Source organism: Monocercomonoides exilis (assembly GCF_001643675.1).
Source record: "Monocercomonoides exilis strain PA203 chromosome Unknown scaffold36-1065637, whole genome shotgun sequence".
Lineage (NCBI taxonomy): Eukaryota > Preaxostyla > Oxymonadida > Polymastigidae > Monocercomonoides > Monocercomonoides exilis.
Window position 1 is genome coordinate 809,689 of NW_027150581.1, and position 27,188 is coordinate 836,876.

At 39.4% G+C, this 27,188-nt stretch overlaps 7 protein-coding genes across 7 annotated transcripts; 4 read left to right on the plus strand and 3 right to left on the minus strand.

Moving 5' to 3' along the window:
- The first annotated feature begins 6 nt into the window (after positions 1-6).
- On the plus strand, positions 7-809 carry MONOS_1819 (putative Enhancer of rudimentary-like protein). Its single transcript, XM_067871184.1, has 3 exons — positions 7-255; positions 322-459; positions 520-809. The coding sequence occupies exons 1-3, from the start codon at positions 57-59 to the stop codon at positions 612-614; spliced, it is 432 nt and encodes a 143-aa protein (XP_067723735.1). The 5' UTR covers positions 7-56; the 3' UTR covers positions 615-809.
- On the minus strand, positions 742-3,081 carry MONOS_1818 (uncharacterized protein). The gene is made up of 5 exons (XM_067871173.1): positions 2,878-3,081; positions 2,759-2,828; positions 2,518-2,703; positions 2,153-2,448; positions 742-2,066 (listed from the first exon to the last, which is right to left on the minus strand). Exons 1-5 carry the CDS (start codon positions 3,067-3,069, stop codon positions 957-959), a joined length of 1,854 nt encoding a protein of 617 aa, XP_067723736.1. The 5' UTR covers positions 3,070-3,081; the 3' UTR covers positions 742-956.
- Positions 3,082-3,256: 175 nt separating this feature from the next.
- Positions 3,257-5,750, plus strand: MONOS_1817 (uncharacterized protein). Its single transcript, XM_067871162.1, has 4 exons — positions 3,257-3,370; positions 3,446-3,559; positions 3,609-3,758; positions 3,823-5,750. Exons 1-4 carry the CDS (start codon positions 3,290-3,292, stop codon positions 5,593-5,595), a joined length of 2,118 nt encoding a protein of 705 aa, XP_067723737.1. The 5' UTR covers positions 3,257-3,289; the 3' UTR covers positions 5,596-5,750.
- A 58-nt stretch (positions 5,751-5,808) lies between these two features.
- On the plus strand, positions 5,809-7,439 carry MONOS_1816 (putative protein of unknown function (DUF4586)). The gene is made up of 6 exons (XM_067871151.1): positions 5,809-5,931; positions 5,992-6,126; positions 6,224-6,333; positions 6,379-6,541; positions 6,627-7,091; positions 7,179-7,439. Exons 1-6 carry the CDS (start codon positions 5,842-5,844, stop codon positions 7,212-7,214), a joined length of 999 nt encoding a protein of 332 aa, XP_067723738.1. The 5' UTR covers positions 5,809-5,841; the 3' UTR covers positions 7,215-7,439.
- Positions 7,440-7,482: 43 nt separating this feature from the next.
- On the plus strand, positions 7,483-8,528 carry MONOS_1815 (uncharacterized protein). Its single transcript, XM_067871140.1, has 2 exons — positions 7,483-7,601; positions 7,656-8,528. Exons 1-2 carry the CDS (start codon positions 7,571-7,573, stop codon positions 8,258-8,260), a joined length of 636 nt encoding a protein of 211 aa, XP_067723739.1. The 5' UTR covers positions 7,483-7,570; the 3' UTR covers positions 8,261-8,528.
- On the minus strand, positions 8,388-11,321 carry MONOS_1814 (putative enolase). The gene has a single exon (XM_067871129.1). The coding sequence runs from the start codon at positions 11,054-11,056 to the stop codon at positions 8,543-8,545; it is 2,514 nt and encodes an 837-aa protein (XP_067723740.1). The 5' UTR covers positions 11,057-11,321; the 3' UTR covers positions 8,388-8,542.
- MONOS_1813 (putative SCY1-like protein 3) lies at positions 11,223-22,903 on the minus strand. The gene is made up of 4 exons (XM_067871118.1): positions 22,684-22,903; positions 22,471-22,629; positions 22,311-22,398; positions 11,223-22,259 (listed from the first exon to the last, which is right to left on the minus strand). The coding sequence occupies exons 1-4, from the start codon at positions 22,867-22,869 to the stop codon at positions 11,446-11,448; spliced, it is 11,247 nt and encodes a 3,748-aa protein (XP_067723741.1). The 5' UTR covers positions 22,870-22,903; the 3' UTR covers positions 11,223-11,445.
- Between the last annotated feature and the right edge of the window lie 4,285 nt (positions 22,904-27,188).

Genomic DNA, 27,188 nt, shown 5'->3' on the forward strand with positions numbered 1-27,188 from the left:
TCAAGAAAAAAATTTTTGGATAATTTAAATTCGAGTTACATAAGATTGTTTTTGGAATGATTCCATCAACATTTCATGGTCCACATCCAGGTCCAAAATTTGGCCGGATGGAATCTGGCTCTTCGCATAAACCAGGCGCTCCAGATAAAGGAAACTCAAAAACAAGCAAACACACTGTTTTACTTCTTCAAACTTCAAAAGATTTCCAATCTCGGACTTACCTTCATTTTTCTAGTGTCGGAGAAGCTTTGGATGGTTTATATTTCACTAAGTTTTATGCTCTTAAAAATTATTATAAATGATCAATTTACCAAAAAATAGGCCTTGTATTGATGTATGAACAAGCACTCGCTCATACAGATCCATCATATACGCCAGCAGTACGTAAATTTACCGAAATATACGAATTTTTTGACTCTTTTGTTGATCTTGGAGTGTTAGTTTTTACTCCTGCAGTGAGTTTGAAAAATGTTGCTTTTAAGAAATTTCAAAACAATATTTATGTATTTTATTTTTTAGACGGATATCGGCCATACACTAGGCAATGGTTAAAAGAAAAACTATTCGAGCATCTCAAACGAGAGCATTGCATTCATAAAGATGGAGAAACTTGAATCAATCAAAAAAATGAAAAGAAAAAAATCAATTGGAAAGATTCTTTCCTTGAAAGTCATTTCTCTCATTTCATTTCGAGCTTCCGTTTCGTTTAAGTTACTTTCACTTTTCATTTCAAAACATCTCTTTTTGCATTTCTACAAGAAGTTTATTTTATCGCTTGAAGTGAAAAAAAAAGGCAAATATTGATTTAATAAGTTAACATAATTAATTCGAAAAAACAATGAAATTACACAAGTAACAGATGCGAATTACCTACTTTTCAAACAAATACAATCTTCAAAAAGCAAAAAAGAAAAAGTCTTAAAGTTAATTCAATAACAACATCTCTATCTATCATTTCATTCGCAAAGGAAGAAGATTTTGTCGAAAACTCTTTCCATCCATGTGATGATGTATCGATGCGAATGCTCGTCCTTCATGCGAACAACTCCTGTCTCCACCAACTGCAAAGGCTTAGGAGGAGGCGGAGGATGACGCTGTCTCCTCTCATTCATTCCGTGCACGCCAGCTGCTCCACCGCCTCTTCCTCCTCCTCCTCCGACATGAACAGGTTGAACGTTACCTCTTCCTCTTGCAAACGCATTCCCCCTGCCAACATGATGTACCATTCCTCTTCTTCCTCTTCTTCCCCTCGCTCGAAATCCTCCTCGTCTGCCTCTGCCTCCAAACCTTCCACGAACACCAGGTCTTTTTATCTTTCCTTTGCCACGTATTTGCAACTGATAGTGGCCATACCGCGCCATTCCCTGCTCCAGCTCCTGTGTGAAGTTGTCTCTTTTTCTCAAAAGAACGCTGTGCAGCTTGCCAGATGTTGTAAGAGCATACAGGAAATTGGATGTTAAGCAAAGCTTCTTCAGCTGCTTCGTTGGGAAAGGAAGTTGGCGAACTATAATTGGCTCTGTCAGCCATTCGAATATCTCTGGCACTGTATGTTCACGAGGATCGAATTCGCATATCATAATACGCCCATTTTCTGTCAGCGCCAGCATTTTGCCGTCTGAAAACATTGCCTCCACCAGCTTTTCTCCGAAGAAGAACAAGTTTGGATCAACCGGAGTGAGGAACGAATTCCCTACGCCGCGTGTGAGGATCCAGGTCTCCATGAACATCACCCCTTCGGCCGATAAGAAGAACCGAGCGCCTTTGTTGTACTTGACAATGTGATGCTTCCCAAACAGCCCGAACTGCCCCGCCTCTTGCGGCACAAGCCCACTCAGAACCTCCACAAAACGCGGCTGACGGAACATGTTGGAGTTAGTCAGCTCGACCAGACCAGAAGAAGGAATACTGTTGTGGAACTTCCGCATCCAGTCGATATCGCCAAAGCAAAACACTGCATGATTCTCAAGAATGATGATCACACGCTCCCAATCCACACATATGTAAGCAACACGTGACGGCCCAAGAGACGATTGTGCAAGTCCGTCAGGTGATGAAAAATGAGGAATCTTAAAAAAAAAAAGATTAAAAGAAAAAATAATAATTATTTCATTTAATTTTAATCACACACAAAAAAACATATTCATTTACACACCATAACCCATTTCCTGTCTCTGTACTTTCGCTCTCCATTTGCTTCCCATCCATATACCATCAGCTGCCCATTTATTGTTTTAGCACAGAAAAAGTTTCCATCTGAGCTAAGTGAAGAAAATCGATACTCGCGTGGAGGCGCAACAAGCCCACCAAACCAGGCCTCTCTCTTTCTCTGTTTTTTGTCAGAACGAAGATCACCACTTTCGACAAGAGTTTGCCCCATTTCTCCATTTGGAAGAATATAATATGCAGAAAAAGCCGGAATATTTGGCAAATTAAAATCTTTCAAATATTCTGTGTTACAAATATTTTTTCAAATCGTTTTTAAAAGCAAATGAAATAAATATGCAAATAAACACAAACCAGAATGAAGACACATCGCCTGAACTCTTTCAGGAACTTCAATTCCCTTTACAATTGCAGTTTCAAGAGGATGCGATTCAATATGTCTTCTGTTTCGTTTCTTTGGGTTAATTCCAGTGCAATTTGCTTCGAAATCCATCAACCCTTGGCATACAAGTCGACGCCCACCAAAATCATCAAAACAAACTTTTAAGCAGTTCATGATAAATAAAATAAACTTGATAATAAAAAAAATTCATACGTGATTTTATTGCTCTTCCAAAATTTTCATTTTGAATCAATTGCTTTGTTCTTTTGTTAACTGCAATAAACTAGAATTTGAAAATAAAATCATTTTTCAGTTGAATTTCATGCACAAACGTTAATGAGATCATTCATTGAAGCCATTTCTTTTACCAATTCTAACATGATGTGGTCAGGAAGATCTGAAAACGGATTTGGTGCAGAGCCGCTTGGGACTGAAGACGATGAAGCCGCTTCTTTTGAATCAGATGGAATTAACGAAGATGAAGGTCTTTCATTTTTATAACTTTCAGAATTTGGAGTTGCCATTTCAAAATAATTAAACCTTAATAAGCAATTTTTAACGAACAATTTTTTATTGTGGGCAGTGGCAATTTCGTTGGTAATTTTTTTCAAAGAAAAATGTCAAATAATAAATATTAATAAATGTGTTCACGAATGCTTTTTGTTAAAACACTTTTGAATCAATTCTTTTTTTCATGACGATCATTTCCCTACATTGGAATCATATTTCAATTTTAACGACTTCATGGCTTCACGGGAGGAATATGATGAATCAGTCGTTGAAACTCCAAACACAAAAAGAACTGTAAATTCTAGGACGCCTGATGTTTGTTTTAAAATTATATATTTCTGAACTTTGAGGATTTTTAATAATTCTTACTTTTAATTTTTATGGCTTTAGAGTCCTCTTTCAAGATCAGGGAATGAAACCTCACGTTCAAATCAATTAAGCACATCTAGGGGAGAAGACAAAAGACGTTCTTCTCAGTCAAGCCCAACACAAAAGTCAAAAAAGGTACTGCAATGTTTTCATTTTATCACGGCTTCAGTTTGAAAAATCATAGTTACCATACGAGACTGGTTTTATTCCTAAACCAGGTACGGAAAATATTGTTCCCAGTTCTATTCCGCAACGTCCGGCAACTGTTGATGATTTGCCCCCAAATGACTGGGAAGACTATCGCATTATTCATGCTTTTCGCACACCAAAATCTGTTTGAGCTTTTCTCATTTATTATGTTATTGACATGATATTAACTTTATTTAATTCTACAATAGGATGCAAAACCTTCAATTTTATCTGAAACGATTGGAAGAAATCAAACTCTCAAATCATCGAGTCAAGAAAAACATCAGGATCAATCCGCCACACAAACAAGGGACTATGAGCGTAATACTCCAACCTCTCCTCGACAAACTGAACGAACCAAAAAAAGTTCTCAGCACGGAACTGAAGTCGATCCTTTGTATGAAACTCCGGAAGATATCGCTTCAGTGCTGTCAGAACTCAAAACAAAAGATCCCTTGATAACAACATCGCCTTATTTTGCTTCTCCAAGACAAATTGCATTGCGAAGGCCTGTGACACGAACGGCGACGACAGGAGTGGGAAAACGGATAAAAACAAAACCACTTCCTCAAGGCACACTAATTGTGAAGCCATTTATTACGAAATCTCAGAAAGAGAAAGAGAAAGAGAAGAAAAAGAGAGAAGAAGCAAAGCTTAATGGGGAAACGAGAGAAAGGGCGACATCCAGATCTCGATCGAGGTCTCGTTCGAGAGGAAGGGCAGAGACGAGCCGTGGCGGCGACACAACACGAAGAACAAGCTTCAATCACACAGCACAAAAGACCTCGTCTCCTCAGCAGAAGAGCCCTCGTGGTGGGAGGGCATCTGCCGAAGGGGCAAAAGGAATGAAAGGAGCAAAAGGAGCAAAAGGGGTAAAAGGGGTAAAAGGGGAGGGGGAAAGAGAAGAGATTCAGGAAAGTGAAAGAGATGGAGCTGAAAGGAAAGAAGGAGGAGAGGGAGATAATAAAAGTGAAGAAACACAACATTTGGATAATGTAGATAACGAGCAAGGGCAGGAAGAAGGAGATTATGCAGAGGATGGAGGAGAAGAATACAGGGGAGAGGGAGAGGGAGAGGGAGGAGAAGGAGAAGGAGAAGGAGGAGAAGGAGAAGGAGAAGGAGGAGGAGAAGGAGAAGGAGAGGCGATGGGGGATGAAGAAGATTGGAGGATGACAATACGAGATGAAGTGTGGGCGAGTGCGTTTGAGAGGATTAAGGAGCGTATTGAAGGGCTGATGAGAGACGAGGAAGGGAAAAGCAAGCGGATGATGACAGCGCGAGAGAAAGAGGAAGAAGAGAAGCAGCAGAGGCAGAGGAAGATTGAGGAGAGGATGAGGATAGCGGAGGAATGGCAGGAGAAGCAGAGAGAAGAGAGGAGGAGGAGGAACGAAGAGAGAGCGAAGGCAGAGGAGGAAAAATATTGGCGGGAAGAAAATAAAAGAGAAAAGATGATGAACAAGAAGCACAGAACACCTGAATATGCGAAGTCGCACTGGAAGAATGGAAAGAAGAGTGCAAAAGAGACAAATGCAGATCAAAAGAAGAAGAAGCAGCACAGCCAGAAAGAAGAAGAAGAAGCAGGAGAAGGGGAAGGGTGGAATAATCACAATGAGCAAGATGCATATGACGAAGGAAGGGAAGGAGATGAGGAAGGCACAAGCGATGCAGAAGAGAGAGACAGAGGAGAAGGAGCAAATGAAGCAGAAGAAGCAAACCAAGCAAACCAAGCTGAATCAGCAGAAAGCGAACAGCCAAGCAAGAAGGATGAGTCATGTGCTGAACAGGAACAGGCGATGAATGAAAGAGAAGGTTCAACACAGCAAATTAATCAAAGTTCTTCAGAAGACGATGATGGCAGTTCAAAAAAGGATGATAAAATTACTCTTACCAATGAAGACAATTCACAACACAATTCTTCACAGATACAAGACACGCAACAATTTGAAGAACGTAACTCGGCTGAACGCGGGAATGCGGGATGATAAATATAAAAAAAACATATCAATATTTCAAAACGAAAAAATATTTTTAATTTTTCTTGTATTCCTATATTTTTAAAGCCTGTTTTTGTTATTATTTATATGCATCGATGAAGAATCGGAAAAAACTTTAGAAAACATATAACCTTATGTTAGAATTGATATTTGTTAAGCAAATAGATTTAGAATCTCAAATGTTTGATTATCATAACCATTATACAATTTTTCTTTTTTTATTCGAAAAGTTAAATGAGTAAGACTGCTAGAGAACAGTCTCAAGCTCTTCACGATCTCAGAAATTATGCAGTGTTCTCTCAGCCAAAGTATCTTTCAGACACAGTTTAAAAAATATTGTTTTTTCACATCGACAATTGCTTCGTAACTTTTTTATTTTTTCAGCAACAACCTGGAGATCGAAAACGTCCTCAAAGTGCTTACCCAAGTACACATGCAAAGCAAGTTTTGACCAGTCCAACAAAACATGGTACAACGCCTGATGTTTATTTTCAAAGAGAGTATAAACCGTTATGTGTTGTATGTCTATTAATTCCATCTTTCTTCCTTATTTACAAATTCATTTTGATGAATATTATTTGTGACAAAAATATTATTTATTTGCATGTTGTTTTAGGGAGATGAATATATTGAAATGGACAAAATTGAAACAAGAAGAAGAATGGAGCAATCGAAAAAAAATATTTCTACTCGCCCATTTGTTCCTTCAAGTCCTCCTAAGAAAAGGTTTGCATTTGAACTTTGCATTTAACAGTTAACTTATGTTCTCAGCGCAACCCCAGGAGATAGATACGGGCAAATTGGAACTCCACCCGAATATAAACCAGAAATAGATCCATCCACTTCAGTTCTTCCACGTAGGCCTATGTCTGCACGAAATATTATTACAAATCCAGCCAAAAAAGGAGGACCAGGATATTCGCATCTTACAATTGTTTGGACATTTTTATTGATAAAAATATGGAGTTAAAAAATGTATAAACATTCAACACTTCAACAAATAAATAAACATATTTTAGGGAGAAGAATTTAAATACATTTCTGAAGCAGAAGTTCCACCGAAAAAGCCTCCTGTTGGAACAATACAGCCAACATACAAGGCACCAAAGCCATTTGTGCCAATGATACATAGACAGTCACTTTTTGATGACAAAGTGTATTCTGAGCCTCAAATTGATCCAGAAACATTGAGGCAGCGCGAAATAAAAGCGCGAGAATTTCAGCTCAGTGGCCGTTCACCAAATGCGGGGTTTTACACATCAAAGAAATATGTTTCTCCAAGCACAAATCGTAAAAGGCCCTCATCCGCAGGCGGTTATGTTGCGCATCCTCGTCCATGGTCTGGATCTTGCCATACTCGAGGTACATTCTCAAAATTCCCAGAATATATAATGGACAGCGGACCGAAAAAGACCACTCCAAAGAAACCAATTCAACCTTTCATTCCTTCTGGCACTTCATCATACACAAAACCAACACCATCAGTATGCTTTTATTCTTTATTTTTCTTTCAGTAATTTTACAAATTATCTTCTTTTTGCATTATTCATTTTTCATCCACATTTGAATAGATTATTGGTGCACATAGATATACAGGATTTTCTTAAGAATTTTATTTGCATTATATTTTTTTATTTTCAAACATTTTCAAAGTTTTTAACAAAAAAAAATTTTTTTTTCATTCAGTTATATAAGATCAATTTGGAAAATTTGTTTCCCATATCATTTTAACATAATTTTGTTGTGTTTTCACATGATAATTTCTTTATTTTTTATTCTTTTCCACGAGAAGTTGTGAATGCATTAATTTTTACAAATGTTACAAGAACAAACATCATTATTTTTTGAAAATATATGATTAAAGGTTGTAACCATACTTACATGGCATTTTGAGGTACTATAAAACAAATTGATGGAATAAAAAATAAAAAGATAATTTTTGTTGATAAATATCTCAAGCTAAATGATTGTCATATGTTTAGAAGGATGCCACGGTTTGCATTTTTATATTGAATTATTTAATAATATACGAAAACGGATTTTTTTAGGTGTTGGAAAAACAATGCTTATTTCTCAGTTTAAAAAGGCAGGTTTTCAAGTACTCGATGAAGCTTTTATGGAGATGCCAGAATACGCATTACATCCTCAAACGTTGGTTATGGAAACTGTGTGGTTGTCAAACTGGTTTATGAGATTGTTAAAAATGACCCAAACAGTAAAGGATCATGATTCAACGATATTTATTGCAGATAGATCGCCATACAGCGCTGAATTTTATGCTCCACACGGACATCTTCTTGGTCCAGTTATAAAAGAGCAAATTGAAGAGTTGAAAACAAAAAATATTTATATTTACACAGTTCTTATCAACGTTGACAAAGAGCTTCTTTGGAAAAGAATTCTTGAAAGATTGGAAAGAGAGCCTCACAGGGTTAAATATAATGAACACAGCAGAGAATGGATGGAGAAAACTTACAATTGGTACAAAACTCACGAGTGGGATTTTTGTATTGATAATGGGGAATGGGGAATTGATACTACTCAAATTGTTTTGATGAAAAAGCTTTCTTCATATGCAAGAGAACACGATTTTTCATGTTGGGAGCATCATGGACTGTTTCATTATTGCCCAGAGACATGCGTTTGTGGATGAATGTTGTATTTATCAAATGTTAAAATTATCTTTTATACACTTATTTGATGTTGAGTTGTTAATTTGATATTTTTGTTAAAATTTCCTTCTCATTGTGTTTATTCATCTCATTTAGATATGTTAGAGGTTTTTTTGAAAACCAATATTTTTTTTTTGAGTTGTGAAAATGAGCTTATTTTTCATTAGAAACAAATGAAAAAAAGTTTGAAGATAAAAGAAAAGAAAAGAAGTGAAAGTGAAAAAAAGTCACAGAAGTGATGTGAAATAAATAAAAACATATTTTTACCTCTGCTCCAAAGAGAAGTCGCTCTGGTTCCACTTTTCAAGGCTGTACACAACTTTTTCAAGTGGTCTTTCTTTATACTTTCCCTTTTTCGGAAGAATTTTATTTTGAAGCTCAATCATTCTGTTAAGCTGTGTGTTCACCTCGTTCATTTCCTCTTCAATTCTGAGGAGTTGGTTGTACTTCAGAACATTCTCTCCTCTGTTGGCACCTCCAAACATCACCTGCCCACTTCCTATTCCCACCGCAAAGTCTGCCAGGAACGTGTCTTCCGTGTTCCCTCCCCCAACCCAAATCTCCTCCTCCCCAAGTTCAAACCCAAAGTTCACCCCTTCCACATCCTCCTGCAACTCATTTTTCTCCTCTTCTCCTTCTTCTCCTTCTCCTTCTCTTTCTCCTCCTTCTTCGCCTTTTGTCGAAGCCAAATCACTTCCTTCTTGATTGACTATCGGAATTTTCTCAAGTCTGCCTCTTTTTGACTCCGAGCCTTCGCTCCCAGCAACACAAACAGACCAGCCCCTCTTCATCGCTGCTCGTGCAGTGGCGACAGCTTCTGTGACTGTCTTCATTTGCTCCATTCGAAACAGCACAGTGTTCGCTGCCTTCATCGGGACAGCCTTTGGAATCGTCAGCTCAATCACTTTTTTGTCGATGTCTTCGTATTCCTCCCTCAGCTCCTTCTGCTCCGCGCTGTCTTTCTCCCACTGCGTCTCCATCGTCTCCATCCACTTCTCCACTTTCATCTTCCCTGCCATCCGAACTGCCTTTTCGGTTATCACTTCTTCGTCGCTGTTGCTTTCGGCCTCGACAATCGCTGCTGTCAGTGTTTCGCTGTCGCCTTCTGCATTTGCTGCACAAGAAGAAGCAATCACATCGCTCATCACCTGAAACTTCGAGTCCATAAAGTCAGTTGGATCGAATGATGGAACATTAATTTTGACCTCTTCCTCTTTCTCTTTCTCCTTCTCTTTGCCTTTCCCTCCTTTTTTCTCTTTGGTTGCTTCTTTTTCTTCTTTTGCTTTTCTTTTTCCTTTCTTCGTCTTGCCTTCAGCTGCAGCCAAAGCAGCAGCCTCTTCTTCCTTCTTTTTCCGCTCTTCTTCTTCTCTTGCCAATCTTTCCGCCTCTTCCTGCTTCCTTTTCATCTCTTCCTCTGCTCTTCTTTGCCTTTCCTCTGCTTCTTTCTGCTTTCTCTTCCGTATCTCCTCTTCTTCCTCCTCCCTTGTGGGCTTCTGTCTCTCTACTCGGTGCATCGCATCTGAAAGCTGAAGATATCCTTCAACGTCTTCACTTGCGAATGCATCAGACAACGAAGCAATTGGATAGCGACGAACAAGTGACACATAATATGCAACAAGCTCCATCTGATTCAACACCCACCTGTGTTTGCTGCCCTTTTCGTTTTCGGTATTTGATGGAAGCTGTGAGGATGAAGCAGTAGATGAGGATGAAGTAGAAGCTGAGGCAGAAGCAGAAGCAGAAGCAGAGTCAGAACCTAAAGGGAAAGCGGTATCTCCGTTCATTTCAGAAATATTCTCTGCATTAACCTCTGACGCATCTGCATCAATTTCCTTCTCTTCGTGTGAAATTTCTCTTTCATCGTCTTCGATTTTACTCTCTGCCATTTCTTCATTCGTCTCGTTGGCTTCTTCCTTCATCTCGTTGGTTTCTTCCTTCATCTCTTCATTATTTTCTTCATCTCCTTCTTCTTCACCAGTCTTTTTCTTTCTTTTATAGCCAAGATAATACAAATTTCTTGACTTATTATAAAAATCATCTGCGCCAACTACAATAAAGATTTTGACAATTCCATCATTTCCACTTTCCTTTATTGCTTCTGTAATCATTGTCAGCGCCTCTTCTTCGGTTCTCAATGGTGGAACAAATCCACCCTTTTCATTAACATTTGTCCATTCTAATCCATATTGTTCTTTAATTTTCCTTTTGATTATTTGGCTGATCTCACTTCCAATCCTTATCCCTTCGTGAAATGATGATGCTCCAACAGGAGCAATTTGGAATTCTCGAAATGGAAGTTCATTTGCAACAGGTAATCCACCATTTATAACATTAATTATTGGTACAGGCAAACGAATAGCAGGATTTTCCATCATGTCAGAAATATGTCTATAAAGAGGTATTCCTTTTTCTGAAGCTGCTCCTCTTGCGACAGCCATGGAAATAGCCATTGGCAAATTAACGCCAAGTGCCTTTTGACTTATGGATAAATCAAGTTCGCTGAGAATTTTATCGATTGCATGCTGCTGGGTAATGTTTTGGCCAATTAACAATGGAGTCAATTTATAATTAACTGTATCAACTACAATTGACGAATTGTAACATGAAATATTACTTAACTCTGAACATTCTGACGAATCACTACGAATATCTTGTCGCGTTGCAGAAGGAACGGAAGCACGATAAAGTCCATGATCGGTAAAAAGGTCAATCTCTATTGTTGAAAAACCGCTAGAGTCCCAAATCTCTCTTGCAAGTACATGCCTAATTATACTCATTAGCTTTTAACTTTTAAAATGTTGTGAATAGCTTTGCTTGATTGTAATGAAGTGAAACTTGAAACAACCAAACTCGCAATATGGGAACAAGTTGAATTTTTATATTCATATAAATTCTGACATATTCGAACCATATCATTTAACAATCAGAAAAATAAAAAAGCATGTTATAATTGACTTTTCTTCAATTTTCACATTATAAGTTGATAATTTAATATTAAAACAATTAAAAATATAAAACATTCTATAATAAAAAAAAATAAAATAAAATAAAATAAATACACTCTCAATCGGAAAACATTTAATATCTCAAATGCATAACTAAGTGAAATAAAAATAAGAACAATAATCATAAACATAATTGGAAAAAACAAAAGTATTTTAAAAACTTACAATGAAATAATTCCATTTGTCACAAGTAGTTTTTCAGCTTTTCTCCAAAGAGTCAAGCTTTGCTTCCTCCAACTCACTCCGTCTTCTTCAAAGCGCAAGCTCTTCCAGTTGTCCTCTGACTCGTCGTCTTCCTGAGCCGATTCTTCCTCTTCCTCCTTTTGGGCAGAGATTCCCGTGCCTTTCTCGTTATGAGGGGTAATTTTCTGTGTGTTTAGAGGGCAGAAAGAGAGGAAGAGGGATGAGTCAGCAGAAGCATCAGAAGCAGCAGCAGAGCAACATTCTTCGTCTGCAAAGCATTTTTCCTCAAAAAGAAGGAAAGACGCGTCTGCAATCACGTGGAGCGGGTGGAGCACAGCAGAATTCTTCAGAGGAAGATGCAATGAAGAGCAGGATGGCAGCACAGATGCTGCTGATTGAGCAGCCGATGAGCTGAGGACAGTCAGAGAAGACAGGGCGTGGAGTGTCTGAGGAAGCGACACTCCTCTCAGAAAGGCGAATGCCTCGTGCGGAAGAGGGAAGAAGAAGTGAGGGCGCGAATGGCGCAGCAGCTGGGCAGTGCGGAGGGTGGGGCGAGGAGCAGAAAGGGCAGAGTCAACAAGAGAATTGGCTGCTTTTGGTGAGGCACGCAGCTGATGCGACAGGCCTCGTATGATTTCAGCCTTCTTCTCAACCACTTCGTCGATGGGGAGGATGAAGTAGCGGGAGAAGCAGTGGCAGGGCAGCTGGTTGCAGAAGAAGGGAGAGCAGAAGGAAGGAGATGGAGAACCAAACAGAAGACGTTCTGAAGGATCAGTGTGCGAAGAATGCGAATTCATGCGACAATAACTGCATGTGCAGCTGTCAGATAAAGTGGATGAGTTCGAAGAAGAGGAAGAAGAAGATGATGACAACGATGAGGCATTTGAATTCAAAGTATCTTCCTTCTCATCTGCATCTGCAGTCGCAAGCGACAAGAATGACATCAACTCGTGACGTCTTGACTCAGCCGGTGGAAGGCATCCTCTCTCGTTTGCCTCTAATGCAGCTGTCATCGTTTTGAGCCAAGTGGCAGCTGTCTTTCTGACAGGCGCGCTTTTCTCAAAGAGCAAAGCAGACACGTCTGCGTAGAATGTGTTGATGCAGAAGGCACAGCGATACTCCAGTGCTGCATGCGTCAGTGAGAGAAGCGTCTCTGCCACAAGCACTTCCTCTTCGCTCTCAGCGGCTGGGTGTCTCTTTCTGAGCACACGAGGAAGAGAGGATGAGATGGAAGAGGGAGAAAACAGAGAGGAATGTGTTGATTGTACGTTGAGTGCAGGTGATTGAATGCTGGACAGTTCTCCTTGTGAATGATTCTGATTGTTGCCAACAGAAATAGCAGAACCTGTTCCAATTGAAGTTGTCTTCTTCTTGTTTTCCTCTTCTTTTTTGTTTGTCTGTTGAGATGCCATCCAGTTGTGTGTCTGCTGCTCAAGATTCGAATGGAACAGAACGTGGAATCGTGTTGACGGTGCTTTTAGAGGTGCGATGAATGAGTGATGCATGACTTCTCTTTGGAGAGGAGATGGACGCAACGAAGAAGAGGAAGAGGAAAAGGGAGTTGATGAAATTGGCATTTGTGAATGTGCTTGTGTTTGTGATTGTAATTGAGTTTGTTTCTTTTCTTGTGAAGCAACTGCAGCATCAGAAGTTGCAGAAGAAGCAGAAACAGAAACAGAAGAAGAAGAAGAAGAAGATTCCAATTTCTGATCTTTTTTTGTGGATTCCTTTGAGATGCTCTCCTTCGCATTCCTTTCCTGTCGTTCTGTCCCTTCTTTTGTGTACATTCCAACTGCCACCCATTCCTTTGCGATCTGCTCACACGATGTTGTCTTCATGTTCTTCACCTCCACACACATCCGAATAAACTGCATAGCCTCGTTCATCCCAAACACTGATGCGTTGATTGAGTTCAGCAGCTCATGGCACGAATGAGAGAATGTGTATGGAGTGAGTCTCAGTCTGTTCAGAATTGACAGACAATAAAGCAGACGAACACCATAACGACACTTCGGACTGACTGCATTTTCGATGGCATCTGAATGCTCTGGGTGGCTGAACGAGGTCAGAATGACAGAGGAAATGTACTGGCAGCAGGAGACATAAGGAGCCAGTAATTGTGCTCTTGTTCTCTTTGTGCTCTTCTCAGCATCATCTGACTGATTATCGTCTGTCTCCTTCTTCAGTACATCTTCTTCTTCACTTTGTTTTCTATCCTTTTCCACAGCCATCTTCTCCTCTTTCATTGCCTCCTTCATCACATTGCAATCATCTGTTGTGATTGAGCTGATGAACAGCCACACTGCATTCACTCCTTGCCCTTCTGTGACACACGTGGGGGTCGAAGGGAATCCAATCACCGATCCCTTTTTGTGATGAGGCGGAACAAGCGAGCTGTCTGAAAGAGCCAGCGGTGAATGGGCTTCTTTGCCAGACGAAGATGCATTCATCATTTCTGCTACTGCTATTCGACTGGCTGCTGTCATCGGCTCTGGGGCATCTTGTGACATGGTGGCACCTGATGAATTGTCTGTGTGAGAAAGTGGAGAGTGCTTTGATGGAGATGAATCAACAGCAACAGAAGAAGAAGAAGTTTGCTGTTTTGATGTCTTTGCTCCTCTCTCCAGCATGAGAGCATATCCATCTTTGATTGGAGTGAATGCCTCTTCTGACGAAAGTGCAGGGGCTGACAAGAACAAGGCCAGTGCGGCTGGAGTGAGCCATTCCATAAAAGTGCCAAGACAATTGACCAGAAAGTGAGTGGCAGAAGGATTCACATCGAATGGATGCAAAGAAATAGGAGAGGCAAGCGTCTTCGAACGCCGGCGAGTGGAAATGAGTGAAGGAGATAAAACAGATGATGATGATGAGGAGGAGGAGGAAGCACTTGTATTGCTTTGTGATACAAGCGACTGATGTGCACTATTATCAGCAACTGAAGCAGAAGCATTTGATGTCAATCCATCAACACGCACACCATTAGAAGCAGTCGCATTCAACAGCTCCATTCCATCAGGCTGTTCTGATCTGTGCTGGAGGATGGGGAGGCCCAGAAACGAAGTCTTCTTCATGGCAGACAGGAGCGATGACACAGCTGGTGTTCTCAGAGCAATTGGCACACAAAGCAAGAGACGCAGCATCGACCGGAAGAAAGGCATGAGAAGCTGGTCTATCGCCATCAGGACAGCAAAGTAGAAACGAGGGGGAAATGTCTTCGTTGAAGAGACACTCATCTTTTGCGATTCTGCTTTCTTGGCAAATTCAATGTGTTGCAGCTGTTGAAGAATAGATGCTTCTTTTTCTTTTTCTTTCTCCTTCTCTTTCCCTCTGTATTTCTCTCTCTCCGCCTTCAGCTGTGTCTCCCTCATCTCCAGCCACTGCCTCCTCCTCTCGTTCTCCTTCCATCTCCCTTCTTCCTCAATAGCCAGTGTGGTGGCATATCCCCATAGGGATGCTACTGAATGCAGAAGATGCACTCTTGTTGTGAGAGGAGCATCAGGTGACTCAGCAAAGCGGATGAGAGAGGGAAGAATGACAGCACACACAAGATGGCGGCGGTATGAGGGGTCGTTCACTGAAGTGGTGGAAAAGGAAGAGGAAAGGGGAGATGAAGATGAAGATGAAGATGAAGATGGAGAAGAAGAAGAAGCATTAGAAGAATTAGAAGAAGAGGAGGAAGGTGAAGAAGGTGAAGAAGCTTGTTGGTTTGGTATTGTTTGATTCATTGACTGAGCTTGTTTAGCATTCTCGAATTGAGGCAGTTCTCTGGCAACCAACAGGAAGCAGGCGATGACACAGAGAGAGTTTGCAATGGCAGTTGCTGAGTCGATGTCTGTAGTGAATGCACTGAGTGGAGAAGAGGAAGAAGAATCGGTTGAAGGAGAAGGAGAAGGAGAAGAAGAAGAAGAAGAGGATATTGATGATGTTTGAAGGATTGTGGCTGATTGTGATGAATCAGATTGATTAGAAGATGATTGAGAAGATGAAAAGTTGGTTTCTGAGATGGAACTGTTACTATTATTAATATTATTATTAGATGAAGAGGATGATGAATTAAGAACAGAAGCAGCATTCGAAGAAGAAAGAGAGGAATAAGCAGAAGATGCCATGATGGGTGACGATGAAGTTGGCACATATTTTTGTGTGTCAGACGAAGCAAGAGAAGTCTTTGCAGAAGGCGACGGATGAAGAGAAGAGGCAAAAACTCTGCCATTTTTGGAGTTTGCATTCACTTTTGAGGAGAGGCAGCGGCAGAGCTTGTAGACAGCAGTGTAGCAGAGGAAGTGTCCATCGACGAAAGGAAGGAAGCGGGGGAGGAAGAAGAGGAAGGAGGAAATGTCGCAGGAGAGGTGAGATTCGAGGCTGGTGAAGAAGTCGATGATGAAGGAGTGGATGATGGAGTAAGGGAAGAGAGAGTTTGATGGGACTATTGATGTGGATGAAGAAGATGATGGTTGATTGTTTGATTGAGAAATAGAAGAGGAAGGAGAAGAAGGAGAAGAAGAAGAAGCAATTGATTGAATATTTTGAGCAGAAGATGCTCCATCACTCTCAATAAGAGCACTGAAAGGCATAATACCCACGTCCACTCTGCCATTTGTGATCTGTGCAGATGGATGGCAGGGAGAGAAAGAAGAGGCAAAATCGCATTTTGTGTTTGTCGGGTGGAGCAGAAAAGGCTGATGAAGTAGAGGGGAGAAGGCAGGCAAGGAGCATGAGGCAAAGGAAAGAGTGGAGGAGAAATGAGAATGAGAATGAGAAGAATGAGAAGAAGAAGAAGAAGAAAAAGTGATTGGAGTAGCTGTTTTCTTCAGTCTGTAGAGCAGATCAGCAGACTGGCACATGACACAGCCAGCACATTCGTCTTCATCAGGAAGAGATGGAAGACGAAGGAGGCGATGCAGAAGTCTCCTTGTTTCATCTGCACTTTGAAAAGTTTTTGAGGGAATTTCTGTGTTTTCAGAGGGAGAAGAAGAAGAAGAGGAGGAGGAAGAAGAAGAAGAAGAAGAAGAAGAGATGAATGCCTTCAAATGATTCACAAAAAGAGCATTGCGAAGAGGCTGAAGGATGACAGCAGATGCATTCTGAGCAGTCTGCACAGTTTGTGTGCTCATCAGCTGGTGTGTCTGTTTGGATGAATGAGAAGAAGAGGAAGAGGAAGAAGAAGAGGAAGAAGAAAAGGAAGGAGAATGTTGATTCCTGTAGAATGAATAGAGTGTGGATGCATCACAGAGATAGGACATGTTCTCTTCGTGTGACAGAAGAAACGACAGAGTCATCGAACGGAAGAAATGTTGTGTCTCTTTGCGACGAGGGCGAGTCCTGAAGAAGTGAGAGGGGAGAATGGAGGAAGCAGATGAGGAAGAGGAAAGAGAAGAAGAAGAAGAAGAAGATGATGATGATGATGAATTGTGTGAGAGAAGTGAATAATCCGGCTGAGAAGGAGCAAAAGGCCTGATGCAAACGAGATGAGGCACGTTTCTGTTGTGGAGAGGGACGAAGCATTCAGACAGAAGAGGCTCCAGAGCTCTTATGCTGAGTGACTGCACATTCAGAATCTGCTCCACAAACAGGAATGGATTAGCAAGAGAAGGAGAAGGTTGCATGATCGACGATTGGGAATATGTTGGATGGGATGGGAAGGCATTTTGGCTTTGGGGAAGAGAGGAAGAGCGGAATGAGCTGAAGCATCCCTCAGATGCAGCTACTGTCTTCACAGGTGCGATGATGTGGTAGATGAAGGCAAACAAGAAGGAAGGCGTCAGACTCAACTGCTTGGCAGCTGAACGAGGTGTGACACAGCACTGAAGAGCTTTCTCGCAGATCTTCAGAGGATTCGCCTCTTTCTTCAAAGAAGAGAGAGATGGATGCTGTTTGGACAGAGATTCCTGTGTGGATGGCTCATGCAGCATTGGAATAGCATCCTTTGAACCAGAAGCAGATAAAGTTGAAGAAACAGAAGAAGAAGCAGCAGCAGCAATTGTTTTCTGCCTTGTCATCTCCTCCTCCTTTGCTCTCTCGTTGATCTCTCTCCACTCCTCCTCTCCGCGTGACTGTATCCGCAGCACATGCACCGTCATAGACACACTTATCCAGTCTCCAAGAGATGCTCTGCTGTGCGGCGGGCGCAGCTGAAGAGAGCCAGGGGTGGGCCACATGAAAGGAGAGGAGCACAAAGGGCGGAAGGGACGGAGGGAGGAGAGGAGATAGCTAGCATCAGGGATTGGGAGGAAGGGAGAGAGAGAGTGAGATTGAGATTGGGATGGCTTTGAGGAGGAAGAAGACAATGGAGAGGGAATAATCTCGTTTGAAGAGGCATTTGTGGATGTGGTTTCATTGATTGCTTGTTCATTTGTGTTGTGTGGCTTCACATCCACTCCAAATGGCTTCAAGGAATCGAGAAAAGAATTCAGAAAGTCTGAAATCTTCACAACGGACGGGTCTGTCAGCACTGGCGATGCTTTCACCCCAGCATTTGAGTTGGATGAAACAGAGGAAGAAACAAAAGTGTTAGCAGAATGTGACATTTGAGATGCGTTCTCACCGTTTGCTCCTTCTTTGCTCTTGTCTATCTTTGAAGTTTGTTCATCATTTTTGCTCATTGCCTCAGAAGATGCTGTTCTGACTGCTCCAACAGATGGCACAGATTCAACTGCCCCAGCAGCAGAAGCAGAAACAGAAGAAGAAGAAGCATAATTAGAAGCTGTCTGCACAACAACTTCTCCTCCTTCTTGTCTGCCTGCACCTTCCTTTTGGCTCATCTGCTCATTCACAAATGAAAAGTGCTTCTTTTGCAGATCTTCAAACGCTGCAGCCATTCTGGCGATGGCATCAAAAGGCACTTGGAAGGCATAGTCTGGTCCAAACAGGGCAAGTGGAAGATCAACACGGAGAAATGGAGGAAGCTGGTAGACAGAAGGGATGGGTGGTGCATGTGTGGATGGAGAAGAAGGAGATGATGATGATGAGGAGGAGGAGGAGGAGGAGGTAGATGAAGAAGAAGATGATCGTTTGTTGCGGAGAGAAGAAGCTGAAGAAGACTTTGCGAGTGTTGAGTGAGATGAATGAAGAGGAGAAGTATTTTGTAGAGAAGCAGACGAAAAGGAAGAAGAGGAAGAAGAAGAAGATGAAGATGATGATGAATATCTCGAACGAAAAGCAGATCCCAAAGTGAAAGGAGCCGACGACGACGAATCCAAACTGCGTCCAGAAAGAGTCCTGACATGCCTTGCTCTTGTTGATTTCTTCGCTTCTTTTCTTTTTTGTGTCTCTGTTTTCTCTTTTTGTTTGCCTCGCTTGTGTTGAATGGGACTCTGAGAGGAGTTGTGTGTGTGCTCGTGTGAGTGAGTGGAGGAGTGCCTGTTGTGCTGCAACAAAGTAGAATGGCAGGATTTCAAAGTGTTGTCGCCTTCTTCGTCACTTCTGCCGAGCGTGTTGATGTCTGAGCATAAAGTGCTCCCCTCAAACTGGTCTGTGTCTTTCTTATCCTCTCCAGTTGCATTCGTGTTTGTGTTTGTGTTTGCATTTCTATCAGCCATTTCTTCATCAATATCTTCTTCACTGTCATCAACATCTTCTTCTTCTTCAGAGTCGCCCATGATGAAATCACTGCTTGTCTTCGTCTCATCTTCCACATCGTCTTCCTCCTCTTCGCTGGCTGGTGGGCGGTAGCTTCCATCGTCTTCATCCAGTTCATCATCAAATGTCCCATCTGACGACAGCTCACGCGGCAGAGAAAGCGTCTCCTCTTTCTCGTCGTCGTTTGCCAGTTTCATCCGCTCCTTTCGATAAGAATGCTCTTCTGCTCGCGACTTGTACTGTGCATGCTGTCTCTTCCTGTGCAGATGAATGCTCTTTTTTCTTTGTTCCGCTTTTCTCTGCTTTCTGCGTGCTGCTTTTTCCTTCTCTCTTTCTCGTTCTTCTTCTTTCTCTCTCTTCTCTTTCTCTGCTGCTTCACGTTCGGTGTTGAAGACTTTGAATGGAATGATGAAAGGCGAATCAACAGAGAGCGATCGCGGATGCAGAAAGAACGCCAAGTCGTCTGCAGTCAGCCCAAATGGATTGTCTGGATTGACCATCAGATCAACCTCTGCTGAAGAGACACCAACAGAAGAGGAAGAGGAAGAAGGCACATTGCTTTGTCCTTGATTGTGCATTTGATTGTGTTCATTCGCCTTGTGGCTGTCTCGGAATCTGAAAAAGGGATCAACTGAGGCAGAACGTGCTAATTTTGGCTCATCAGGCAAAAGCAGGCTGTTGAAAGAGGCTTCTTTCTCTTTCTCTTTCTCTTTCCTCCCTCTTTTTCGTTCGCCATTCACATTCTCTTTGTCTTTCTCTGTTTTCTCCAGCATCACCAGCTGAGGAGAAGTGATAGAGAGCGAGCGAGAAGGCGAGGGCACTTCTGATGTTGTGTCTGAAAGTGCAACAGTTTGCGAGTCTTTGAACGTCACACTGACACTTCCTTCTGCCTGTTTCTTGCTTCTTTTGCTTGTCCCTTCATCGTCTTCTTCATCTGCATCACCTTCGATTTCATCATCATCATCATCCTCATCCTCCCCTCCATCTTCTTCCTCTTCTCCTTGTAATGTCTCCCTCTCTTTCTCTTCTTCGCTCAGCTGATGCGACACAAACGAGTCAGGAAGCGTTCCTATCGACAGCTCAGTCGAAATAGAGCCAGTTGCCGAGAGCGACCCAACAGTCACAGACATCGGCGTCTGCATAGAAAATGTGTTCGTGTTTTTCTTCTCGTCGTCTTCGTCTTCTTCCTCCTCCTCTCCTTCTCCTCCTTCTTTCTCAGATCCTTCTTCGAGAATATGGAGTTTATTGTCTCCCGGTCCGTTCTTAAGCTTCAACTTCTTCTTTTTCTTCTTGTCCAAAGATTGCTGCTGATTCTTCTCAAATTCCTCGTCCAAAGGTGCTGGGACATCGTCAAAGCTATCCACCTCCTTCTCTTCATCCGCATTTGCCTTTTCTTCCTCCTCACCCTCACTTCCCTCCTCTTCCAGCTGTGAATGCATCTTCTGCTGTGTCTGCAGTTGAGTGTCCATCAGTTGTGGAGTGCTGTCTGTGTGTTCGTCTTTCTTCTGCGAAAAATACTTTGCCCTTTCTTTCTGAAGGAGCTTCTGCCTCATCTTCGCAAAATGCTTCCTCCTCTGCATCGCTTTGCGCTCATCCAGCATTTCTCCTTCGGCGTCTTTGTCTTTGCTGCCTTCATTTTGATTAATTGTTCCTTCTTCCTCTTCACTCGATTTTTCGTGTTCTATTCCTTCATGTTTGCCACTTCCATTTGCCTTTCCTTCTTTTCCCTTCTCTTTCTGTTTTCTTTCTTTTTCGCTTTTCTTTCCGAATGATTCGTTTTTGTAGCTCTCCTCCTCATCCTCCACTTTCTTTGGCTCAAATTTCTCGTTTTGCACAGAATCTGTTCTGAAATGCTTTTTGGTTGCTTCTTCATTGCTTGTGGCGCCATAGTCAGAAAACGAGCCCGTCAGCTTGCTTTCTTCAAACTCGTCAAATTCATCCTCATCTTCCTCTGCAACAGCCATCAAAGAGTCGTCGTTGTCTTCATCATCCTCGTCTTCCTCCTCATCTTCATACACATCATCAATGCTGTTCGCGTCTCCTCCTTCGCCTGTCATTCCATTCCTCCCACTCTTCCTCCGCTTCCTCCTTTCTCTTCTCATCCTCCGCTCGTCCTGCGCATCCACCGATCGCAATGTCTCTTCCCAGTTTCCTCTTTCTTGTGTCCTTCTCAACTGCCTCTGCGCAACTCTTTCTGAGAGCTTATGAAAAAGCCCCACCGAATTGTTGTTTGAGTCATAAGCACTCTTGTTCTTTGAAGCTACCAAGGCGCGTATATCAGGCTCTGCTTCATTGGCTTTGCCCTCTTTAAATCTCGACTCCTTTTCTTCTTTCTCTTCTTTCTCACCCAACTCACTCTCTTGCAAACTTGGCGAATGTTCAACTTCTGAATGCTTTTCTTTGTCCTTTTGTGCAACCTCTGATTCGTTCGCTTCGCCATCATCACCATCCCCTTCAACTATACTCAAAGCTGTTTTTGTGTGGCAGCTGTCCAAAGTCCACGTGCTGCCTGCCCTTTCTCTTTCATTTCTTTTGCCTGCAACCTTTCCGTCTTCTTCTTCTCCTCCGCCAATCGTCTCTAATTTCCCGCTGCTGTTGTATCTTCTTTCTCCTCCGCTGCCAGAGACTGGGGAGTTCCAGTGGCTCTGCTGCTGCTGCTGATGCTGCTGCTGGTGCAGGCGCGAGGGCGAGTGGGAAGACGACCGCGAGCTGCATGTTCTGACGGGCGAGTGGCGCATGCGGAGGCGGCTGAACGGATGGCCCGGGTGCGACGAAGAGGAAGTGGAGTGGTGCAGCTGGTTGGACGAGAACAGAGCATACGTCCGGTCGCTGGCATTTCCAAACCCTTCCTTCTCTTTGAGCTCCCGCAGCGCTTTTTCTTCTTCGAGTTGCCGCTTCAGCTTCAAAAGCTTCCTTCGAGATTCTTCTTCTTCTTTTTCCTCCTCTCTTTCATCTTCTCGTTCTTCTTCAACATTCTGCATCGGGTAATCGATCGAGTGGACATTAATGTGCAAAGAGAAAATACTCATTGCAACAAAAAAGAAAGCCACCAAGTCTCGGATATGGATGTGATAATTACTTGTTTTGGCGATGTCTTCATAATAAAAATAATGAGGTAGTAATGGCGACATGAGAGAAAATCCTTCTTTCGAAAACTCTGTCGGAAAATTGATTCCGCTGTGACACAACTCAAAGCCGGATAGCACCCAACGAACTAAAACGAAAGATAATTTACATAACTCTTGACAAATTAATCTCTCCAAACCAGGTTTTTTTTTAATAATAAAAATTGAATTTAAAGAAAGACTTCCATGTTGAACCCCAACGGTGTGATGAAGAAAAGCTAACGTTTCCTTTAAAAAAAAATAAAAAAAAAAGAGGTGTGAATCGAACTATACTTAAATTTTTCAAATGTTATTACAAACTAATATCTGACGAAGACCCAAGATAATTTCAGCTCTTGTCATTGATATAATAGCCATTTTCAAAGAAACAACTTTTTCAGTCATTAAAATAAAATGATCTTGATCCTCATATTGTTTTGAAAACTTCAAAACTCCGTGATGACACAAAGTTTTCAGCCACTGAAAAAAGTTTGTTAAAGAATTCGATGAAAATTATTTCAATAAAAGACATACTTTCGTATTATTTTTTGCAAGTTTTTGACATATATTTGGAACTGATCGCTTTGAAAAATAAAATATTGAAACTTTATCAGAACTTCCGTTAACAGTAACTTCTGGATAAAAGCAATAAAATCCGCACGGATAGCAGCATTGTCCATCTAACGCAAAGGGTAATATCGCAGAATTGCGCTGCCCCATGCGAAAAAAAGCAGCTTTAAGGAATTGATCAAATGGTGAATAATAAATAGATTTGTTCAAAAATTTTTATGTGGAAAGAATTGTTCATTAAAAAGAAATAGTAATTTCATTTTGATTTAATTGATCTTAAAGGCTTATCGTTTTTGATTTACAAAACTTGGAATGATGTTCGAACAAATCTTAATTATTCTTTTTATTCTAATTAAAATGAAGACAAAATGCAGTATTAATAAAGATTATTTAGCATTTGATTTTTTCTTTCACATTTGAAATAATTGATCACTAACGTTTGCGATTTCATCAGATTTATTTGCATTTTTTGACTTTTTTTTCGATTATTTGTAAACTATTTTCAAAAAGAAAGTAATTAATAAAAATTTTTATTCGAAAATATGTCGAAATGTGTTCCAGTTTCAGGATTCGTTGGTTGTATATTTGTTGTTTATGTATTTTGCTCAAAGCATTGAGCATAAAAAGAACCTTTTCGAAAAATTATACTTCAAAATGAGAAAAAGAATAATAGGGTGATTTATAAACCCGAACATTTTTATAAACCCGGTTATTTTTTTTGTTCGTTGAAACAGAATAAATACAACATAAAAATATAAAAAGCAAACTTTTATATGTTTATTTTACTATTTTATGGCAGTGCAAAAATTTTTTTGTTTCAATTTTTGTTTTTGATGAAGATCTGAGGAATTTTTAATTTATTTTCGATCATTTGTTTTGCTCATTTTTAACCAACTCTCTTTTTCTGTCAATTTTTAGGTATAATGTCATAAAACATACATAATGAAGTTTTATTATTCGAAATGTTTTATCTTTTTATCTATTTTTTCTGTTGTTTTTTTCATTTCATCATTTTTGACAAAAAGTTTGAAAAAATGAAAATTTCTGAACTCTTATTTGATATTTAGATTTATATGTTATGATAATATGTTAATAAGATAAAAATGCATTGGAATACTTCATTATAAGTCATTTTAAATTAAATTGAAAACAAAACAAGCATTTTTATCATTTTCAAAAGTTGATGTGCGAAATGAATGCAACAACATTTCACAAAATTTTAACTCGGTGAATGCTTTATTCAAACCTTTTTCTTTTCATGCACATCATTTTTAATATGCCAAAAATATTGTACAACTCATAATTTTCATTTTTTCAAACTTTTTGTCAAAAATGATGAAATGAAAAAAACAACAGAAAAAATAGATAAAAAGATAAAACATTTCGAATAATAAAACTTCATTATGTATGTTTTATGACATTATACCTAAAAATTGACAGAAAAAGAGAGTTGGTTAAAAATGAGCAAAACAAATGATCGAAAATAAATTAAAAATTCCTCAGATCTTCATCAAAAACAAAAATTGAAACAAAAAAATTTTTGCACTGCCATAAAATAGTAAAATAAACATATAAAAGTTTGCTTTTTATATTTTTATGTTGTATTTATTCTGTTTCAACGAACAAAAAAAATAACCGGGTTTATAAAAATGTTCGGGTTTATAAATCACCCTAATAAGAAAATGATCAAGATTTATGTTTCATGAGTTTAACAAAGATGCTAAAAATGATGTTCGAAAGCTTGTGTTGTTCTTTTTTTATTCTATGACTATGGATAATAAACGCCTCAGAGTTTTTCATTTTTGTGATTTCAAAGATGACAAAATCTTGATTGATGAATATTAATGAATGAGGAAAAATTACAGAAAGATGAAGTGCTCTTTTATGCTTGAATTATTGATGGATATGTGATATGATAAACAATTGCAGAAAGAGCTGAAGTATGTGTGGAATATTTTTGAAGAATTGTATGGAGCAAATGAGATTTATGAGCAATCTTTCGATAATTAAAAATTATATTATTAATTCTTCTCTTGCGTTACGCAATGTCTCTCCAAGAAGTAAATGATTTTTAAAAGCACAGAGTCAAAGATAAATGTGATTCAAAGCTTGAGAATTCCGTGTGAAGCACTCATTAAGCAATAACAGCTTTGAATAGCAATGGATAGCCTTTTTAACAAGCAGAAATAGGGAATATTTTCGAAATCAAGAAATTTATTGAAATAAATTTATAAAAGCAAAAGAAAGAGAAAGAAGAAATTTTTGCATTTTTCAGTGGTTTTTTGCTTCCATTACGTTTCGTTTTCAAATTGCCGGGCGACATGCAAGGGAATATTCAGGGAAGAAAAAGTTTCTTTCAAGATATCTTAAAAGAAACGAGAAAAGTGAAGAAAGATATCGCCAACTTCAGTTTTGTATCGCTTGAACAAAAAATATTCAGCAATTAAAGTATGGATTTGATTTATTGTGTGATGAACTTTTATTTTGTAAATTTTTTGTTTTCAATTTTATTTTATTTTATTTTATTTTATTTTATTTTATTGACGATGCTTGCTGTTTTAATCCTTTTTTAATTGAACTTCGAATCATTCTTCTCAAATATGCTATAAGGCCTAATTTTTTTGATGAATTAGAGAAAAGAAAGAATCATAGCACAAAAGACATGAAGCGGTCTATGATTGTCGTAAAAAGGCACAACGACTTTTGATTGGAAGACATAAGAGAAAGTTGGACAAAAGAATTCTTTTTCTTTGTTGAAATGGAAACTCGTTTTTTAAATTTGGTGCCTTCTTTTAAAAAAGCTAAAGTTAAAGCTATCGTTCCTGTGAGTCTTGCGTGCTAATGATGCGACTGTAACAGAAGGGCTCATGCATGTGAGGTTTTATAAGTATCGATATTTGAGAATGAGGCATTTCGTAAAAACAAAACAATATTGAAAAAGGTTCAACACAATGAAATAGCTTGAATGAATACAATTAACAAAAACGCCTTAGTGCATTCAATGGCTGAAGATAAAAGAAACGAAGCTTTTGCAAAGGTCCATTGTTGAGCAGGTATTATATAGTGGTTATATTTACAAGAAAAATGATTGTTGAAGTTTTTAAATTTATTGTTCTCTTTCTTTATTGTATTTTTAAAATATTTTTATTTTTCCTTTAGACTGTTCGAAAAGTGCAACCACTTAACTTGAGTGCTCATAAAATGGCTGATCCTTTTTGAAATCATACTTTCGTTCGAGTTTTGATCAAAATTTTGCTTTCAACGGGATTTTGAAAAAAATGAGTTGAAATTGAAAACACTTATTGTTTATGATATTACTATTGCAAAAACAAATTTTGACACAAATCCCATTGAGATTATTATTTTGATCAAAACTCGAACGAAAGTGTGATTTCAAAAAGGATCAGCCAAAAATTATATTTTCATCTAAATGCGATCTTTAAACTTGCATTTGATGAATTCGAAAGTATTCAAAAAAGATCGGGAAATTTTTAGAAAATATTGATTTAAGGTGATTTACAACAATTTTGGATGAACTCAATGGATTTTTATTTCACTCTGAATATTTGCTGAAAAGCCTTGAGATTTTTTGTTATTATCAATAATGAGGAAACTATTATATCCAAAAAAAGAATTATGCTTTCATGAATCTGAAGAAGAAGATGAAATTACTTTTGTTTTCATGAAGTGTTATTTTCAAGTATATTGATGTTATTAATTACTTTCATTGGAATTAAACAAAGAAATTGGTTTGCAAGGAGAGAAGTGCTTTGCACGCTAGCTACCGAAATGAAATATTTGAATGATTTTCAAATAATGAAGGAAGGAATTGCAAAAGAAAATAACTTGCAGATTCAATTTGACGATAAAAATATTTCTTATGTCATAAAATAATTATTGTTTGATCAGTCTTTTTTACTTCAACAATGTTTACAGTGTTTTTTGGTCTTCAGGTGTTGTCTATGGTTTGTGGAGGAAATGAAGGATGTGTAAAAAATTTGAATCTTGTAAAACACTTTGGTTCAAATCTGTTGAATTGCATTCATTGTAATATTGCAAGTACAATTGAAATTAAGTGTCTTTTGCTCAACACTTCTTTAAAGTTGCAGAAAGTTTTGATTTCTCAGGATTTCTGCGGTTGTGCCTTCTTCATTGATGATAAATCAAGTTTGATCGCTGAAAATGCTCAGTTATTGAAGAAATCAAAGATTTCAATGAGTTTATTTGAGAGCGATGGTACTTGTGTTTTATTGAATGTATCTTTGACAAGAAACAATTTTTGTTCGTATTCGGAATCCATTGTTGGAATGAGAAATCAATGTTCTTCATTATTATTGAAACATTGTGATTGGAAAAATATTGCTTATAAAGGATCAGAAAGCTTTATAAGAAGTGGAACAGGGAGTTTTGTGTCAATGCTCAAATGTGGATGCACAAATATATCTGAAAATTGTCTAATGAATGAAAAG

What these genes read in the sequence shown, in the direction of transcription:
- MONOS_1816 (XM_067871151.1), top strand. Translation starts at nt 5,842, where the DNA reads ATGAGTAAGACTGCTAGAGAACAGTCTCAAGCTCTTCACGATCTCAGA. An exon ending in AGTATAAACCGTTATGTGTT is followed by an intron (nt 6,127 to 6,223) that starts GTATGTCTATTA and finishes ATGTTGTTTTAG; the next exon opens with GGAGATGAATATATTGAAAT. An exon ending in GATATTCGCATCTTACAATT is followed by an intron (nt 6,542 to 6,626) that starts GTTTGGACATTT and finishes AACATATTTTAG; the next exon opens with GGAGAAGAATTTAAATACAT.
- MONOS_1817 (XM_067871162.1), top strand. Translation starts at nt 3,290, where the DNA reads ATGGCTTCACGGGAGGAATATGATGAATCAGTCGTTGAAACTCCAAAC. An exon ending in TAAATTCTAGGACGCCTGAT is followed by an intron (nt 3,371 to 3,445) that starts GTTTGTTTTAAA and finishes TTATGGCTTTAG; the next exon opens with AGTCCTCTTTCAAGATCAGG. An exon ending in CAACACAAAAGTCAAAAAAG is followed by an intron (nt 3,560 to 3,608) that starts GTACTGCAATGT and finishes GAAAAATCATAG; the next exon opens with TTACCATACGAGACTGGTTT.
- MONOS_1815 (XM_067871140.1), top strand. Translation starts at nt 7,571, where the DNA reads ATGATTGTCATATGTTTAGAAGGATGCCACG. An exon ending in ATGTTTAGAAGGATGCCACG is followed by an intron (nt 7,602 to 7,655) that starts GTTTGCATTTTT and finishes GGATTTTTTTAG; the next exon opens with GTGTTGGAAAAACAATGCTT.
- MONOS_1819 (XM_067871184.1), top strand. Translation starts at nt 57, where the DNA reads ATGATTCCATCAACATTTCATGGTCCACATCCAGGTCCAAAATTTGGC. An exon ending in TGTCGGAGAAGCTTTGGATG is followed by an intron (nt 256 to 321) that starts GTTTATATTTCA and finishes ACCAAAAAATAG; the next exon opens with GCCTTGTATTGATGTATGAA. An exon ending in AGTTTTTACTCCTGCAGTGA is followed by an intron (nt 460 to 519) that starts GTTTGAAAAATG and finishes TTTATTTTTTAG; the next exon opens with ACGGATATCGGCCATACACT.
- MONOS_1813 (XM_067871118.1), bottom strand. Translation starts at nt 22,869, where the DNA reads ATGGGGCAGCGCAATTCTGCGATATTACCCTTTGCGTTAGATGGACAA. An exon ending in TGGGTCTTCGTCAGATATTA is followed by an intron (nt 22,399 to 22,470) that starts GTTTGTAATAAC and finishes TTTTTTTTAAAG; the next exon opens with GAAACGTTAGCTTTTCTTCA. An exon ending in TATTATTAAAAAAAAACCTG is followed by an intron (nt 22,260 to 22,310) that starts GTTTGGAGAGAT and finishes CTTTCGTTTTAG; the next exon opens with TTCGTTGGGTGCTATCCGGC.
- MONOS_1818 (XM_067871173.1), bottom strand. Translation starts at nt 3,069, where the DNA reads ATGGCAACTCCAAATTCTGAAAGTTATAAAAATGAAAGACCTTCATCT. An exon ending in TGGAAGAGCAATAAAATCAC is followed by an intron (nt 2,704 to 2,758) that starts GTATGAATTTTT and finishes ACTGCTTAAAAG; the next exon opens with TTTGTTTTGATGATTTTGGT. An exon ending in GGCGATGTGTCTTCATTCTG is followed by an intron (nt 2,449 to 2,517) that starts GTTTGTGTTTAT and finishes TTTGTAACACAG; the next exon opens with AATATTTGAAAGATTTTAAT.
- MONOS_1814 (XM_067871129.1), bottom strand. Translation starts at nt 11,056, where the DNA reads ATGAGTATAATTAGGCATGTACTTGCAAGAGAGATTTGGGACTCTAGC.